Here is a 15,750-nt window from a genome sequence, read left to right as displayed (position 1 = left end):
CAGTGAATTCCAAGTGTTAATCACTCTTTGGGTGAAGAAGGACTTCCTTTTATCTGTTCTAACCCGACCGCTCAGCAATTTCATTGAGTGCCCACAAGTTTTTGTATTGTGAGAAAGGGAGAAAAGTACCTCTTTCTCTACCTGCTCTGTCCCATGCATAATCTTATAAACCTTGATCGTGTCACCCCTCAGCCGTTGTTTCTCCAAGCTAAAGAGCCCCAAGCGCTTTAACCTTTCTTCATAGGAAAAATGTTCCAACCCTTTTATCTTTCTAGTTGCCCTTTTCTGCACTTTTTCCAAAGCTATAATATCCTTTTTAAGGTGTGGTGACCAGAACTGTACACAGTATTCCAGTATTGTATGGTTGTATTATATTGTATTCCAGTACTGTATGGCTGGGGGGGGCCTGAAATGTCTGGGGCTTTTCCATTTATAAAAAAGGGTCAACTCGAAGTGTATGCGATACCAGTTTAAAAAATTGTGCACAGGGTGGGGAAAGTGCATAGAGGGAGTTTTTCCTCCCTCTCCCATCATGAAATTGTTGGGAAATAGGTTCAAGACAGAGACAAAAGGAAATACTTACTGAGTAAGTGATTAAAGTGTGGAATTACGGTACTTCCAGTAGAGGTAGTGATGGCTGCAAGCATAGATGGCTTCAAGAGGAAACTCGATGCATGGGCAATAGAGCCCTCAATGGCCACTAGACCTGGTGGCTAAATAAAGGGAACCTCCATGACTAAACACCAAGGCGCATGGAACGCTGTTACCTTCCCACCGAAGTGGTCCCTATTTATCTACTTGCAATTTCTTGCTTTTGAACTGCTAGGTTGGCAGGACCTGGTGGCTAAATAAAGGGAACCTCCATAGTCAGAGGCAGTATACCTCTGAATACCAGTGCTGGGGAGCAGCATCAGGGGAAGGCCTCAGCCTCTATGCCCTGTTTCTTGACCTTGCAGGGCAACTGGTTGGCTGCTGTGAGGAAACCAGATGCTGGATTAGATGGACCACAGCTCTAATCCAGCAGAGCTATTCTTACTGCAGTGCCACTCTGCTCCTTAATTCTAAATCTGCCTTGTATGTGATTTTTTAAATCTTGCCCTTCCTCCAAGAACTCAGGGAGGCATCAATGGGTCTCTTTCCCCCCTTCTGTCCTCACAACAACCAAGTAAGGAGACCTGGCCCAGGAAGCTTCATGGCAGAGTGAGGATTTGAACTCACATCCTAGTCCAACTCTCTAACCACTGCACCATACCACAATGTGTGGGGACAGGTCACTGCGACCCAGTCAAAAAGAACTCTGTACACACTCAGAAGTACTTTCATTATAAGCTGCTTCTTATGTACCTTCCTTTGAGAGGATGTGTGACCAAAAGCGGGAGAGGAGGGGCAAGTTAAACATGTGGGTTAAAGAAGAAGAGGTTGAGCCACCAAACCAGGACCGGGAGTAACAGCAAGGGGTTTTATATGCTCCCCCTGCGGTCTCTTTCACGTCCGCCCTGCTCTGCAGCAGCGTTGGCAGGAGAGCCAGTCCTGAACCAAGGCGATCCTCTCCGACTTCGGGCCAGCCCCTCCCATTCAACCTCAGCTCTGTAAGGCGAGGGTGATCACCACGGCTTCCCTTACAGGGCTGTGGCAAGGGTTCCCAAAGGCAGGGCCAGGTCAAGGTACGGGACACCCATCTCCCCCCTCTGCTGAGCACGGCACCCTCCTCACTGTGCATCCCCACAACCAGCCGTGGCTGAGGAGCACTCGGGGTTAGGGATGCAGCCCATGCCAAGCACGAATGGCAGGCGGGAATCGGGATCCCTCCTTCCCCATTTAAGCCTCCTGACATTGCCTGGCCAGAGGCATGCGTCTGTGTTCAGCAGAGTGAATGTCCTGCCAACTAAGGAGCTCAGGGGCACCTCACCAAAACGCTGTGTTCTGATTGCTGCTACTGCTCTACCTCTCGAGACCATCGATCACCTCACCTTATTCAGTGATCCAGAGGTCATTTCGGGGGGGATCGCGGGGGATCGCAGTTCCCCTGGGTGAGGTACGGGGGCGGGGCACATGACGAAGCCCCGCCCCCTGCTTCCGGCCGCCCCGATCCCGGCCCTCATTCAGCCAGGAGGAGGCAGGAGAAGAGGGAGGGTAAGTTGCTTCCTCCCTGCCTCTCCCCACCCCTGCCTGCCTGGGGCCAGGGAGGGCCTTCGCGGGGCTTCCTTGCACTCCCGCTGGCCTTGCAGGTCCACCGCCGGGCCCCTCATGGGGCTCGGCAGTGGAGTTGCAAGGCCTGCGGCGGCCGGGACCGTTGGGGGCGGGGTGTGTGGCCTTATGACACACTTCCGGTGATGTCAGGGGGTGTGGCCTTATGACACACTTCCAGTGATGTCAGGGGGTGTGGCATATGCTAATGAGTTATGCTAATGAGTTCCCCTAGCTCTTTTTCTACGAAATGACCCCTGCAGTGATCAATGTATGCCACGCGGAGACCTCTGGATTACCCCTATCCTGAGTAAATATCAGGTGCCTGTCCAATCCCACGTGGTCTCTTTTTCGCCAGCAGACACCAGGCCAGATTTCAAGCACTTGTTTTCTCTCGGCTGTTCCAGAGATGGGTCTTCGTTCATTATGCTGTATTTTAATGTTTGCTGATTTATATTTTATCCTGCAATTGTCTGAATTTACTCAATACCTTTGGTCAGAGGAGCGTAATAATAAAAGGAAAGTTTAGGGTTGCCAACCTCCAGGCAAGGCCTGGCGATCTCCTGGAATTACAGCTGATCTCCAGGACAAAGTTTGAGTCCAGTGGCACCTTTGCGACCAACAAAGTTTTATTCATAGTCTAAGCTTTGGGGTGCAAAACATACTTCTTCAGACAAAACTGGAATAAAATCTCAAAAGCTAATTACAGAAAGAAAGAGGGTGGGGGTGAGCTGTGAGGAGAGGCCGCTCAGAGCCCAGCTGCAAATGGCAGAGCTGGAACTGGAGTGGGTGGCTGGCAGGCCCAATGGAGGGCGGCAGATTAGCATCTCGACTTCTCGGCAGGAGTTTTTATAGCGATCCCCTGACAAAACAATCAGCAAAACACGTCATGGTCTAGCAGATCTAAAAAACTCTCAGCCATAAAAGCAGATTTTCTACAAAATGAAATAGATACAATCGATAGATCGTATTCTGATTACATAAGAAATAATAATCTGCCCAGCAAGATTGTGGTGAGATTCTCCAGGAGACAAGTAAGAGATCAAGTACTGAAAGCAACAAATGAAGCCACCCTGAAAATCAAAGACAAAGAAATAAGAGTTTTGAAGGATATTCCATTTGAAGTAAAGAAGAAGAGAAAGAAATACAGAGACTTGGTGCTGTTCTTACAGAAAAAGAATGGACTGTTCCTGAAGCCTTGCTCTTCAAATTTAAAGACAAGAAAGAAAACATTGACTCTGTTGTAAAGGCACACGGATTTCTACATCAATATGCCAGTCCAGCAGGTGAAGAGGATAAAGATGAAGATGGCAGCAGCAAGGGAAGTGAAGAAGGAGTACTGGGGCACCTTCGGATGAGGACTCAGTTTCTGAATTGGGGGCGCCTGCCCCTAAACTAAGCTATTGATTGAGAAACAAAAAGGATAAAAATGAGTTGTGATTGTTCTCTAGATTCCGTTTTAAATGAATTTAAATCATTTCTCTACAGAGATCTTTATATAGTCAGATTTGCTGGAGATTCTAGTATAAGCAATAAGAATTGCGTACTCACTTGACGTAGCAAAGTATAAGCTTATTTAACTAGAAGCTAATTTTGTAAGCATTGTGAATGACCACCATCTCTTGGGTTTTTAGTGGTTTTCTTTACTTTCACCTGTAGTTTGTAGTTACCTTTCCTTGTTTCTTTGTAGTTTATAGAAAATGCAATAAAAGAATCCCCTATGGGGGGACAAAACCCCCCCCAACTCTCAGCCTTGCCCCTTGTTCCTTTTTCCTCCTAGTTCTGTAACTGAAACCATCCGGATCTTCCCCTTCCCTGCCGTTATCATTCCCTAGCAACAGAACCAGGGGTACCCCCCACTTTTTTTTCTTTAAAGGGACACTGCATGCCATAAAGAGTGTTGTTTCAATTGTTGTTTTTTATTAATTTTGTTCTGTACTATTTTTACACTGTTGGAACCCACCTCGGGTCTTGAGATACTCAGGGGAGAAATATAAATATTTTAAACAAATAGACAAACTGGCAGCATCTGTGGGTGGGGCGGGGTTCCATTTGCCAAGGCAACCTGAGGGGGAGAGGGCGAAGCAACCAATATTCTAAAGGGTCTTTTTAAAAGAGCCACACGCACACACCACAATTCCCCTTCTGGGCATGTCCAAACAGTCTGCACAGCCCCAGAGACCTCTGCGCCAGGTTGCCAACTCCTGACCCGTGCTGTTCTTCTTGACAGCTTCACAGAGGCAAAACACGATGCGGGAAATGGCAAGACGGCCGACCACAGCCTTTTCATTGCTTTCCAGAACAAGCTGCACCTAAGGACACCAGTCATGCGGCTGTCAAAAGCACAACTGCCCTGCCAGGAAAAATGGAGGCCAGGCTGCAACCCAGAAAACTTCTTTCTCAGAAGGCTACCGAGAGGACCGCAACCCCAACTTGCCCCCCACTCCTTCTCCCCCCCAGTCCCATCACCTGCCTTACAGCCCCGAGTTCAAGGTCTTTTATTCCTGCCCCCCCCCAGCAAGGGACAGCTGTCTCACTTCCTTCCGGGATCCATACTGCCAGCAGCAGGCCTAGTGGGGGGGGGGGTGTCTCTCCCCTCCCATGCTGTTGATGTTTGCTGAGCCCCTGAGCAGTCATAAGAACATAAGAACATAAGAGACGCCAATGTTGGATCAGGCCAAAGGCCCATCCAGTCCAACACTCTGTGTCACACAGTGGCCAGAAATACCAGGTGCCATCAGGAGGTCCAGCAGTGGGGCCAGGACATTAGAAGCCCTCCCACTGTTGACCCCCCCAAGCACCAAGAAGACAGAGCATCACTTGCCCCAGAGTCCCTATCTATACCTTGTGGCTAATATCCACTGATGGACCTCTGCTCCATATGCTTATCTAATTCCCTTTTGAAGCCGTCCATGCTTGTAGCCGCCACCGCTTCCTGTGGCAGTGAATTCCAAGTGTTAATCACTCTTTGGGTGAAGAAGTACTTCCTTTTATCCGTTCTAACCCGACCGCTCTGCAGTTTCATGGAGTGCCTACGAGTTCTTGTATTGTGAGAAAGGGAGAAAAGTACCTCTTTCTCTACCTGCTCTTTCCCATGCATAAGCTTATAAACCTCGATCATGTCACCCCTCAGTCGTCTTTTCTCCAAGCATAAGAGACAGCAACCCCAACTTGCCCCCCACTCCTTCTCCCCCCAGTAGGGATTCAAACAGTCACTTGGGGGGGGGGCCTTGGCTGGAGAACCGATCCTCCCTATAACCCTGCACGGTAGGTCAGTCATATTCCTGTATTCACATTGCTGGTCTGAGAGATCATGGCTTTCTTTGGGCTTTGGAGCTAGTTCATGGCAAAGGAGAGATGGACTCCAGGGATTTCCTGCCTTATAGCTCAGCCAAAGTTCTGTCTGAGGATGCTTTCCCGCCTCCTCTGCCACTGCCTGTGTTCCTGATCTGTCCTCGAGTCCTGTCCCTGAACCCACTAAATGTAGACCGTAAGTTTAGGGGTGGGCATGGAAGGGAACACACCTCCAGTGACACTCACCTGGCTTAAGAGGGGAGTGCATTTTCCATCCCACTTTCAGCACATCCCAAATTGTCCCCAAGGGGATTTAATCCTTAGCATTCAGAAGGTTCAAAGCATTTCACACACATGACCTCAAAAGCTGTTTCCAACACCCCAGTAAAGTAGGCCGGTGTTATTGACCCCTCATGAGGGCGGATGGGGCAGGCGATCCTAAGGGGGAGCGGAGAGTCTACGGGAGAGGGGAGATGCAAAGGGGGGGGGAGGCTTCCTGATTTATAGCTCCGTCTCGTGGCTGCTGCATTCAACTTCTTCTGAACTTTTAGTCCCTCCATTGCCCTTTTATCTTGCCTTTCCTCCACGGAGCCCAGGGTGGAGCAGGTGGCTCCTCCCTCCTTCATTTTGCCTGCCACAACAACCCTGTGAGGTAGGTTAGGCTAATCGTGTAGGCAGGTTACCCAGCAGACTTCACAACTGAGGGGCTAGCCGCACAATACTTTTCCCCCAGGTATGTTCCTTGATCTAGTCAACAGCTGCCATCAGGGATTTCCGTGCTTCTCTGGTGTGTTCTCAGTTCGGGACCATGGGGGCACGGGAAGAGGAGGCTTGCCCCCACACGCGCACACACACGCAGCATCATTTCCCTGGCCTGAAATAGTCCCAGGGAGCCACTGTTTGCCCTCTTAGGGAAATGGACACGTCCTGAGAGGCTATTCGCCACCTTCTCCCAAGGGGGCAGGCAAGCAGTGAGGCCCTGAAGCCATTTTGGGGTGAGAGGATGGGGGGGGTTAAACCTCCTCTCCTCCGCAGTCCCAATCCAGCCAGCATGGTCTAGTGGTCAGAGTGTCCAACTAGCATCTGGGAGACCCGGGTTCTCATCTCCTCTCCGCCACAGAGGCTTCCTGGGCCAGCCACATATTTGTAGCCTAACCTACCTCACAGGATTGTTGTGAGGATCAAATGTCGGAGAGGAGAACGATGTGAGCCACTTTGGGTCCTCACTGGAGAGAGAGGTGGGGTATAGATGAAGTAAACAAACAGTCGGCATCTGGTCCCCCACAACAAGCCTGGGAGGGAACCACGAAGTCCCAAACCTTGACTCGAAACAGCCACCAGGGGGCGCCTGAAAAGGCGCTGGGGGCTGAGCCATTGTGGCATTTCTAAATGGCCCACATCTGGCTCTACAAGGGTGCTCCCTGGGGACACTGTGACCTCCAGCTGTGCCCTATATGGTTAGATTCTGAGTAGGGATTCAAATCCAGATACCACTGGCAATGCTCCCTCTAAGCTGGGGAGTCTCGTGAGCAGATTTTTTACTTTGTGAGCTGCTGGCATTAAAGTTGTGAGTGAGCCATTTGGCTACTGCATACATTAGTTTGCTCTGGAGCCATCCTTCCTGAGCCGAGACAAAAAATATGTGAGCCAGAGGCTAAAAAAGTGTGAGCTAGCTCACAGCAGCTCAGTTTAGAGGGAACACTGACCATTGGTCATAGTTCAGCACTCTGACCACTATCCCATACTGGATGTCTCTGACAAATTTGTGTTGATTTCAAATGACATTTTAAAAAAACAACAACGACACACAGGGTTTTCTTGCTGCCCCGGGTTTCCGGCAAGGCAGTGCCTCGATTTCAAAACAGGCAAACTGAATGATACAGGTGAAAATCTCCCGTCCATACCGTGAGTCTGTTTACCCTTAACTCTACACACTCTGCGGGATAACAGCAAGACAGAGAGAACCGGCTGCTTGAGAATGCACACGGAATGTCACCCGCTGGGGACCCCAATGTGGCTTTTCCCCCTTTTGCAGACAATCACAGTCCGACCAGTTCGGCAGACCAAGTTGGGTCAGGCCTTGGCCCAGCACAGTGCAAAGGAACACAAGGGTGGTGGGAAATGCCGTCAAATAGCAGCTGACGCCTGGCAACCCCTCATGGAGCTTTAAAGGCAAGAGACAAAGAGAGGCAGTTTGCCCTTGCCTGCCTCTGCGCAGCAACCCTGGACTTCCTTGCTGGTCTCCCATCCAAGTTCTAACCAGGGCCGACCTTGCTTAGCTTCCGAGATCTGACAAAACTGGTTTAGCCTCAGCCAGCCAGGTCAGGACGAGACATGCAATACATCCACTTGTTTCTCCATTGGCCAAGAACAAGTTCACACAGACATCCTCTTCCTCTGAAATTCCCCAGGCAAAGCCCACAGACTTCATTTTACACTCATGAGGGCTAGAAACTTGACTTTTAAAAATCCTTTCTGCAGAACAGTAGCTTTTTGGCATCTGGGTATAACTGTCTAGTGTGTGCAACTAGCACATCTTTTCCCAGAGAGCAGTCAGCGTTTCTCAGAGTTTCAGCTCCTCTGCTCAGAGACGAGACCCTTGGAGAAATCTGCAGCCCTAGTCAATGGAAGGCTCCCTCCTCCTCCTCCTCCACCCATCCTGCTCTCCCCAAGGTCCTTACCTCAATGGCCTTGTAAAAGATGCTGTTGCCAATCTGGACCACCTCCAGGTTCTGTTCCTGTTCATTCCGGGCACACTTGATGTATGTCATCCAGCTGCGATGGTCTTCTTGGCTGGCGTCAATGAAGTAGCGGACTGTTCCGTCTTCGTTGAAGACCTGGGATAACCCAACAGCCGTCAGTCCCAAGACTAAAGCAGACATCCAGCGACACCTCAAAGGCTGACAAAATTTATTTCAATGTGAGCTTTTGTGAGACAATGTTCCCTCTAAGCTGTGGAGTCTTGTGAGCAAAAATTCTACCTTGTGAGCTGTTGGCATTCAAGTTGTGAGCAAGCCACTTGGCTACTGCATACATTAGTTTGCTCTGGAGCCATCCTTCCTGAGCTAAGACAAAAATGTGTGAGCTGGAGGCTAAAAAACTGTGAGTTAGCTCACACTAACTCAGCTTAGAGGGAACACTGGACATGGCCCACTTCAGAGAGAGATGCAAGGGGAAATGGCGCTGGGGAACCTTATAGGGAGCATGGAGTGCAAAGACTGCTTCACACCAATCGCTTCACATATGAAGCTGCCTTCTGCTGAATCAGACCCCCCCCCCCCCTTTGAGGTCCACCAAGGTCAACACTGTCTACTCTGACTGGCAGCGGCTCTCCAGGGTCTCAGGCTGAGGTCTTTCCCATCACCTCCTGCCCGGCCCTTTTTGACTAGAGATGCTGCTGGGGACTGAACCTGGGACCTCTGTATGCAAAGCAAAAAGATGACCCCCCCCAAAAAAAGGTGACCAAAATGATCAAAGAGTGGACATTTTCCCTGCAAAGAAAGGTTGTAGCATTTGAGGCTTTGGGTCTGGGTGGGGGGGGAGCAAGCTCAAAAGAGGAAAAGATGACATAGATTTGTGATGGTGCCAAGTGGAGAGAGATCCTTTCACCTCTCCAGCTCCCGTGCTACCAGAATGATTCAGGAACGGGGGGGGGGAGAAACATCCAGTAAAATAGGTTGGCAGTAAGTTCAAGGCTGATGGAACAAAATACTCTGCTGTGCTACGCACAATTAATCTGTGGGACTCCCTGTCACTAGATCTGGGGACGCTGCTGGTGGTAGAGTAATTAGAAGAGATCCATTCGCTACAATGGCTAAGAGAAGCCTCCAGGGTCAGAGGCAGTCTACCTCTGAATACCAGAGGCTCTTGCCCTTCTGGCCTGTCTGTGGCCTTCTATGGCCAGCCAATGCTGAAAATAGTTTGCTAGACTAGATGGACTCTCAGTAGGATCCAGCAAAGCATTTCTTCATTTGGATTGCAGCTTTGTGAGTCTTCCTCTACAGGGACTCCGGTGCCCCCGCTGAGCCCCTGGTGCCTTCCGTCTGGCCAGGCCAGCGTGAGCGGGATGCCCTCCCCTGAACAAAGTCCCAAACCAGCAAAGAGAAGCCCAGGAAAACCGGACAGGAGAAAGAAAGCACGAAACGGGACCCTCTAGCCACAAATTTCGAGACTCCCTCCGTGGTTGGTATCCCAGCTTGGTCCTCCTGTCTCCTTTGCTCTCTTCTGGTGCAGGCCCAGGCTTGTGTCTTGGGGCCGACCTGCAGTGGGGTACCCCCGACCCCCCACAAGAATGTATTCGTATGGCAGTCAAGTGGGGAGAGGCTGTTTTTCTCCACTCTGCTGCATGCATGTTTACTGTGTTCTGTTAGTGGGCAGAGACAGCTGCCCAAGTCTCACTTCAAGGCAGCTGGTGGCTGGGCACCCCATCTCCATTGGGCCGAGGGCGAGGCTCAGAATTTTGCAGACGCCTGGCAAGTGGAGGGGGGGGGAGGATATGCATACCATTTGCTTTAGGAGAAACTGAAAGCTTGCAGGGCCAGTTCAGAGTGCCAGTTATCACCTTTAAATCCCTTCACAGCCCAGGGCCCTTACACTGGCTCTCCAAACTGCATCTCCCAGAATAACCCCCCCCACACACACACCAGGTACATTCTTCAGACAGCCTCCCCCTTGAGGCACCTTCCCTGAGGACTGTCCCTGTGGCTACAGTGAGACCACCAGCCTTTCCCAAGGTGGGCCCAGTCCTTTGGAACAGGCTGCCAGAGCAGATGAGCCCAGGTTGCCAACCTCCAGGAGAGTGAAAGGGGGGGGGGAGACCTCTGCAGGAAGCCACAAAAGATACTGTGCACCAGGGGCCACACAAAGGAAGCTGATTAAGTGCAAACAGTACAGTACAGTACAGTACAATTAACTCTCTATATACAGTGCATGATACAGTGAGGAATGACCATGAAGATATACAAATGCAATACATGATACAGTGAATTTTGATAATTAGTGAAGTATAACCATTGACAGATTGCCAGGTAATGAAGACACCATTTCACTACCTTCTTCAGAACTATTTCTGTGAAAGTCCCCTTGCAGAGCGGCCTTGCACAGTTGTTGGCAGACCGTCAGTCAAAGCATCTTCAAGTACGATGCAAGATCTAAGCGGGCTCATTGAGAGCAGGGGGAAAATGATGTGGACTGTTTATATCAGCCAAACATAGAGGGAAAAGGGGAGAATCTAAACCACGTATCGGTAGCACATAAAGGGTAAACCAATTAGGAGAAACAACAGGACAAAGCAAAAAGGAAAGATGCAACAAAAAGAGCTCACACTGAGAATCCCAAAAAAAGGCCTGTGATTCGATTTCTCATGTGTCTTTCCGGTCACCTTCCATGTACAGCTGTGATAACAAGAGGCCAAGAGAAATGAGAACTGCATCGGTCCCACTTGCATGTGCGCTGAGGAGCCAAAATACGGCATGCACTGCAGTATCGCCCCCTGTATACAGGGACTGTACTGTTTGCACTGTACAGAATGACATTTGGCTTGCACATAGCTCAGTAGGTCAACCTCCAGGCGAGTTACAATTGCTCTCCAAACTACAGAGTTCAGTCCCCCTGGATAAATGGCCGATTTGGAGGGCGGGTCCTGCAGGCATTCCACCCCACTGAGGCACCCTCCCCTCCCCGATCGCTGCCCTTCCCACGCTCTACCCTCACATCTCCAGGAATTCCCAAACCCAGAGCTGGCAACCCAAAGGCGGGGGGGGGCACTTCTGCTTGCTGCAGAACCCACCCTCCAAAGCGGCCATTTCTCCAGGGGGACCGAACTCTGTAGTCTGGAGATCAACTGTAACTCGCCTGGAGGTTGATCTACTGAGCTATGTGCAAGCCAAATGTCATTCTGTACAGTGCAAACAGTACAGTACAATCTCCAAAGCGGCCATTTATCCAGGGGGACCGAATTCTGTAGTCTGGAGATCAACTGTAACTCGCCTGGAGGTTGATCTACTGAGCTATGTGCAAGCCAAATGTCATTCTGTACAGTGCAAACAGTACAGTACAATGAGCGAAAGCAGTCCCTGTATACAGGGGGTGATACTGTTGGTTGGCTGATCCTGTGCTTTAATCCTTGTGTGTTTTAAACTGGAATGCATTGAACTTAGGTAATGGGTGTCATTCTAATCAGTTTTATTTCTGTTAACTGGGCTGTTCTTTATGCCTCCGCAACTCAGTCGCTGCCCCTCTAAGTCCGAGGAGATCAGGCGGGACAGAAAGGCTTTAAACAACTCATTCTGCCCGTGGCCACGGGCGATGTTGCCAAGGGCCAGGTCCGAATCCCGCGGCCCCTGCCCCGCTCTCAGCCCCCTTGGTTCTGCTCGGCCCTGGCTGTTCACAGCAGATGGGAACGGCGGCCCTAAGGGGACGGGGAAGGGTCCCACGGACATGAAAGGACAGGTACCTCTTTCCATGACAGACGGTGACCTGTCACTTGCACGCCTCAGAAAGGTCCCACTGAGGGCCAGTCACATCCCACCCCCTGTCTCCCACAGTGGCCCCCCAGGTCTGTCCCGTTGTTATCCTGCTCCTTCTCTGTGGAGCTGGGAAAGAGAACACACAATTCTCCCTTCCTCCAGCAGAAAAGAGCCAGAGTCCACGAGCACCTCGTGGCCACGGCTCGCAGCTTCAGATACCTTCTGACTCACAAGAGCTCCTCCCCCACCACCAATGTTGTCAGTCTTGGAGGTGCTCCTGGACGCTGGCTCTTTTCTGCTGCCACAGACAGACTAGCACGGCTGCCCAGCTGGATCTGTCTCCATGGAAGGCACTATCTTTAGCCATACAGAATGGAAACCCATCGATCTTGTGACGTAAGGACAGGCGGGCACACGTTCCAGCTGTATCTGAAGAAATGAGCTGTGACTGTTGAAATCTCCTTCCCTGCCACCAGTTTTTGTTAGTCTTGGAAGTTGGAGGTGCTCCTGGACTCTTGCTCTTTTCTGCTGCTACAGATAGACTAACACAGCTACCCATCTTGATTTATCCCCTCCGCCAGTTTATTCTGCTAACAACTCAGTAAGGTAGGTTAGACTAAGAGAAAGACAGTGGCCCAAGGCCAGCCAATGAGAGACTTGAATTCGGATCTCCATAGTTGGATGCTCTAAATGCCATGACACACAGGCTCTCTCTCCCAGAGGCCTCTGGAAAATTCACAAGCAGGGCATGAAGGCAAAAGCACTCCCCTCTCATCATCCCACAACACCTTGAATTCAAAGGTACACTGCCTTTGAACATGGAGGCTCTATTTAACTATCTCATCCTTTGGCAGACTGACCCCCTGTGAATTTGTCTTATTCCTTTTAAAGCCATCTAAGCCAGGGGCCTTAGAAAGCATTACTAACAACAAAGCTAGTGAAGGTGATGGTATTCCAGCTGAGCTATTCAAAGTCTTAAAAGATGATGCTGTTAAAAGTGCTGCACTCAATTTGCCAGCAAATTTGGAAAACACAACAGTGGCCACAGGATTGGAAAAGGTCAGAATACATTCCAATCCCAAAGATTGCCAAGGAATGTCCAAACTATCGCACAATTGCACTCATATCACACGCTAGCAAGGTCATGCTCAAGATCCTACAAGCTAGGCTTCAACAGTACGTGGAAAGAGAACTACCAGAAGTACAAGCTGGGTTTCGAAGAGGTAGAGGAACTAGAGATCAAATTGCCAACATTCGCTGGATTATGGAGAAAGCAAGAGAGTACCAGAAAAACATCTACTTCTGCTTCATTGACTATGCTAAAGCCTTTGACTGTGTGGATCACAACAAACTATGGCAGGTCCTTAAAGAGATGGGAGTACCAGACCACCTCACATGTCTCTTGAGAAACCTGTATAAGGGCCAAGAAGCAACAGTTAGAACCGGATATGGAACAACTGATTGGTTCAGCATAGGAAAAGGAGTACAACAAGGATGTATATTGTCACCTTGCTTATTTAATATATATGCAGAGTACATCATGCGAAATGCTGGCCTGGATGAATCACAAGCGGGAATTAAGATTGCTGGGGAAAAGATCAACAACCTCAGATATGCAGACGATACCACTCTAATGGCAGAAAGTGAAGAGGACCTAAAGAGCCTCTTGCTCAGGGTAAAAGAGGAGAGCGCAAAAGTGGGCTTGAAGCTCAACATCAAAAAAACTAAGATCATGGCATCCGGCCCCATCACTCCTTGGCAAATAGAAGGGGAAGCTGTGGAAGTAGTGACAGACTTCACGTTCCTGGGATCCCAGATCACCGCAGACTGTGACTGCAGCCATGAAATTAAAAGACGCCTGCTCCTTGGGAGGAAAGCGATGGCGAACCTAAACAGCATGATAAAAAGTAGAGACATCACCCTGCCAACAAAAGTCCGCATGGTCATCCCTTCCCCTCCCCACAACAGACACCCTGTGAGGTGGGTGGGGCTGAGAGAACTCTGACACAAACTGCTCTTTTTCAAGGACAGCTGTGCCAGAGCTTGTGACTGACCCAAGGTCACATCAGCAGGTGCAAGTGGAGGAGTGGGGAATCAAACCCGGTTCTCCCAGATTAGAGTCCGCGCACTTAACCACTACACCAAACTGGCTCTCGTGTATGGCTGCGAGAGTTGGACTATAAGGAAGGCCGAGCACCGAAGAATGTATTCTTTTGAACTATGGTCTCCATGGGAGACTCTTGAGAGTCCCTTGGACTGCAAGAAGATCAAATCAGTCAATCCTAAAAGAAATCAACCCTGACTGTTCCCTGGAAGGCCAGATAATGAAACTGAAGCTCAATAATGAAACTGAAGCTCAAATAAACAGTGTCATAGATGCAACGAACATGAAATTGAGCGGGCTTCGGAGGACAGCGGAAGACAGGAGGGCCTGGCGTGATCTTGTCCATGGGGTCGCGAAGAGGTGGACTCGACTGTGCGATTGAACAACAACAACCACAAAGCCAGGGGCCACCACTGCTGCTGATAAGTGAAAAGCATTTTGCATGAAGAAGCCCTTCCTTCCTTCCTTCCTTCCTTCCTTCCTTCCTCTCCATCCTTCCATCATTCCTTCCTTCCTTCCTTCCTTCCTTCCTTCCTTCCTTCCTTCCTTCCTTCCTTCCTTCTCTCCTGAATCTATCACCCCTCCATTTCATTGGATGATCCCCCCACCAGTTATAGTGTTACAGAGGAGAGTTCTGTAAAATACCATAAACCCCAACAAGTTATTCTTACTTAATTCTTCCACTAAGTACTTAGCACTGAATGGAACTTAAAAATGCTTCACATCGGCCGGATCATACCCTCCAAAAGCAAAACAATTAGCAAAATGGGTTTTTCCATTACTAAGAAACCATTTCACACTGAAAAGCCATGCTAGCCACAATTCCTGGCAAGCAAGCACGAACTTTATAAGGCACCCACAGGAACTCGTGGTACAATCCCCAATGACCATGGTTGGAGGTGGTTTTGCCTCCGCACCTGGGAGCAGATGGGAGTGGAACACTGAAGAAGCACACAGAAACCTTAGCCGCATGTGAGCAAGACCCATGTGCTGCTCTCCACAAATGTCACATTGCTTTATGTTTAAGTTTTCCATAATCCTAGTCCTATTACATTGCTTGTAAAATGCTTTGTCCTCCTGGTCGCATTGTGTACTCTGCCTGGAATCTCAGTGAGACAGGGAGGCTATCAATACGGTAAAAAACCCAAAGAAATCTGACAAGCCCGTCTGAGGATGGTGAAAGGCTTCGTCACTGAAATGCGTCTCAAAGTGATTTCCGATAGAAATCACAAACGCACAAAAGGATCTTCACATCCCTTAATAAACCGGAGTTGCGTGGCTTCTTTAAGAGGAAAACATTTTCATTTGAGCATAAGCTTTCCTGAGCAGCAGCCCACAGGCCCCTAGTCCCCCCCCCCAAGCCTACCCTTACCTCCCACATGAGATTATTGTTCTTGCAAAGATCCACGTGTTCCGGGGAGATGATTCGGCCTGTGAAGGGTCCCATCTCTGTGCCGGCTTTGATCCAGGTTTTGGAGAAGATGCCCAGGCCTTCCCCAGGTATGGAACTCTGGGCAATGATCACCTCTGACGGGAGCACCAAGCTGGATAATTTCTGGACCTCTGCAGGAGAGACAGAGGAAAGAGAGAAGGGAGGGGGGTGGATAGAGAATGTGTCAAGGGATCAGGGTCTCTCCAGCAAGGGTTCGTGCGCATAGCCTTTAATACATACATACATACATACATACATACATACAT

At 49.7% G+C, this 15,750-nt stretch overlaps 1 protein-coding gene across 1 annotated transcript in view; it reads right to left on the bottom strand.

Moving 5' to 3' along the window:
* PRDM12 (PR domain containing 12) overlaps positions 1-15,750 on the bottom strand; it is a 35,077-nt gene that overhangs the window by 13,539 nt on the left and 5,788 nt on the right. The window contains exons 2-3 of the mRNA XM_015425905.1: positions 15,425-15,615; positions 8,163-8,318 (exon numbers count right to left, since the gene is read on the bottom strand). Coding sequence (XP_015281391.1) covers positions 8,163-8,318; positions 15,425-15,615 — 347 coding nt within the window. The remainder of the gene's footprint in view (positions 1-8,162; positions 8,319-15,424; positions 15,616-15,750) is intronic.

This window comes from Gekko japonicus, unplaced genomic scaffold (assembly GCF_001447785.1).
Source record: "Gekko japonicus isolate JY-2015 unplaced genomic scaffold, Gekko_japonicus_V1.1 scaffold3097, whole genome shotgun sequence".
Taxonomy (NCBI): Eukaryota; Metazoa; Chordata; class Lepidosauria; order Squamata; family Gekkonidae; genus Gekko; species Gekko japonicus.
The sequence above is the reverse complement of the archived record's forward strand: the minus strand, read 5'-3'. Positions and strand labels throughout refer to the sequence as shown.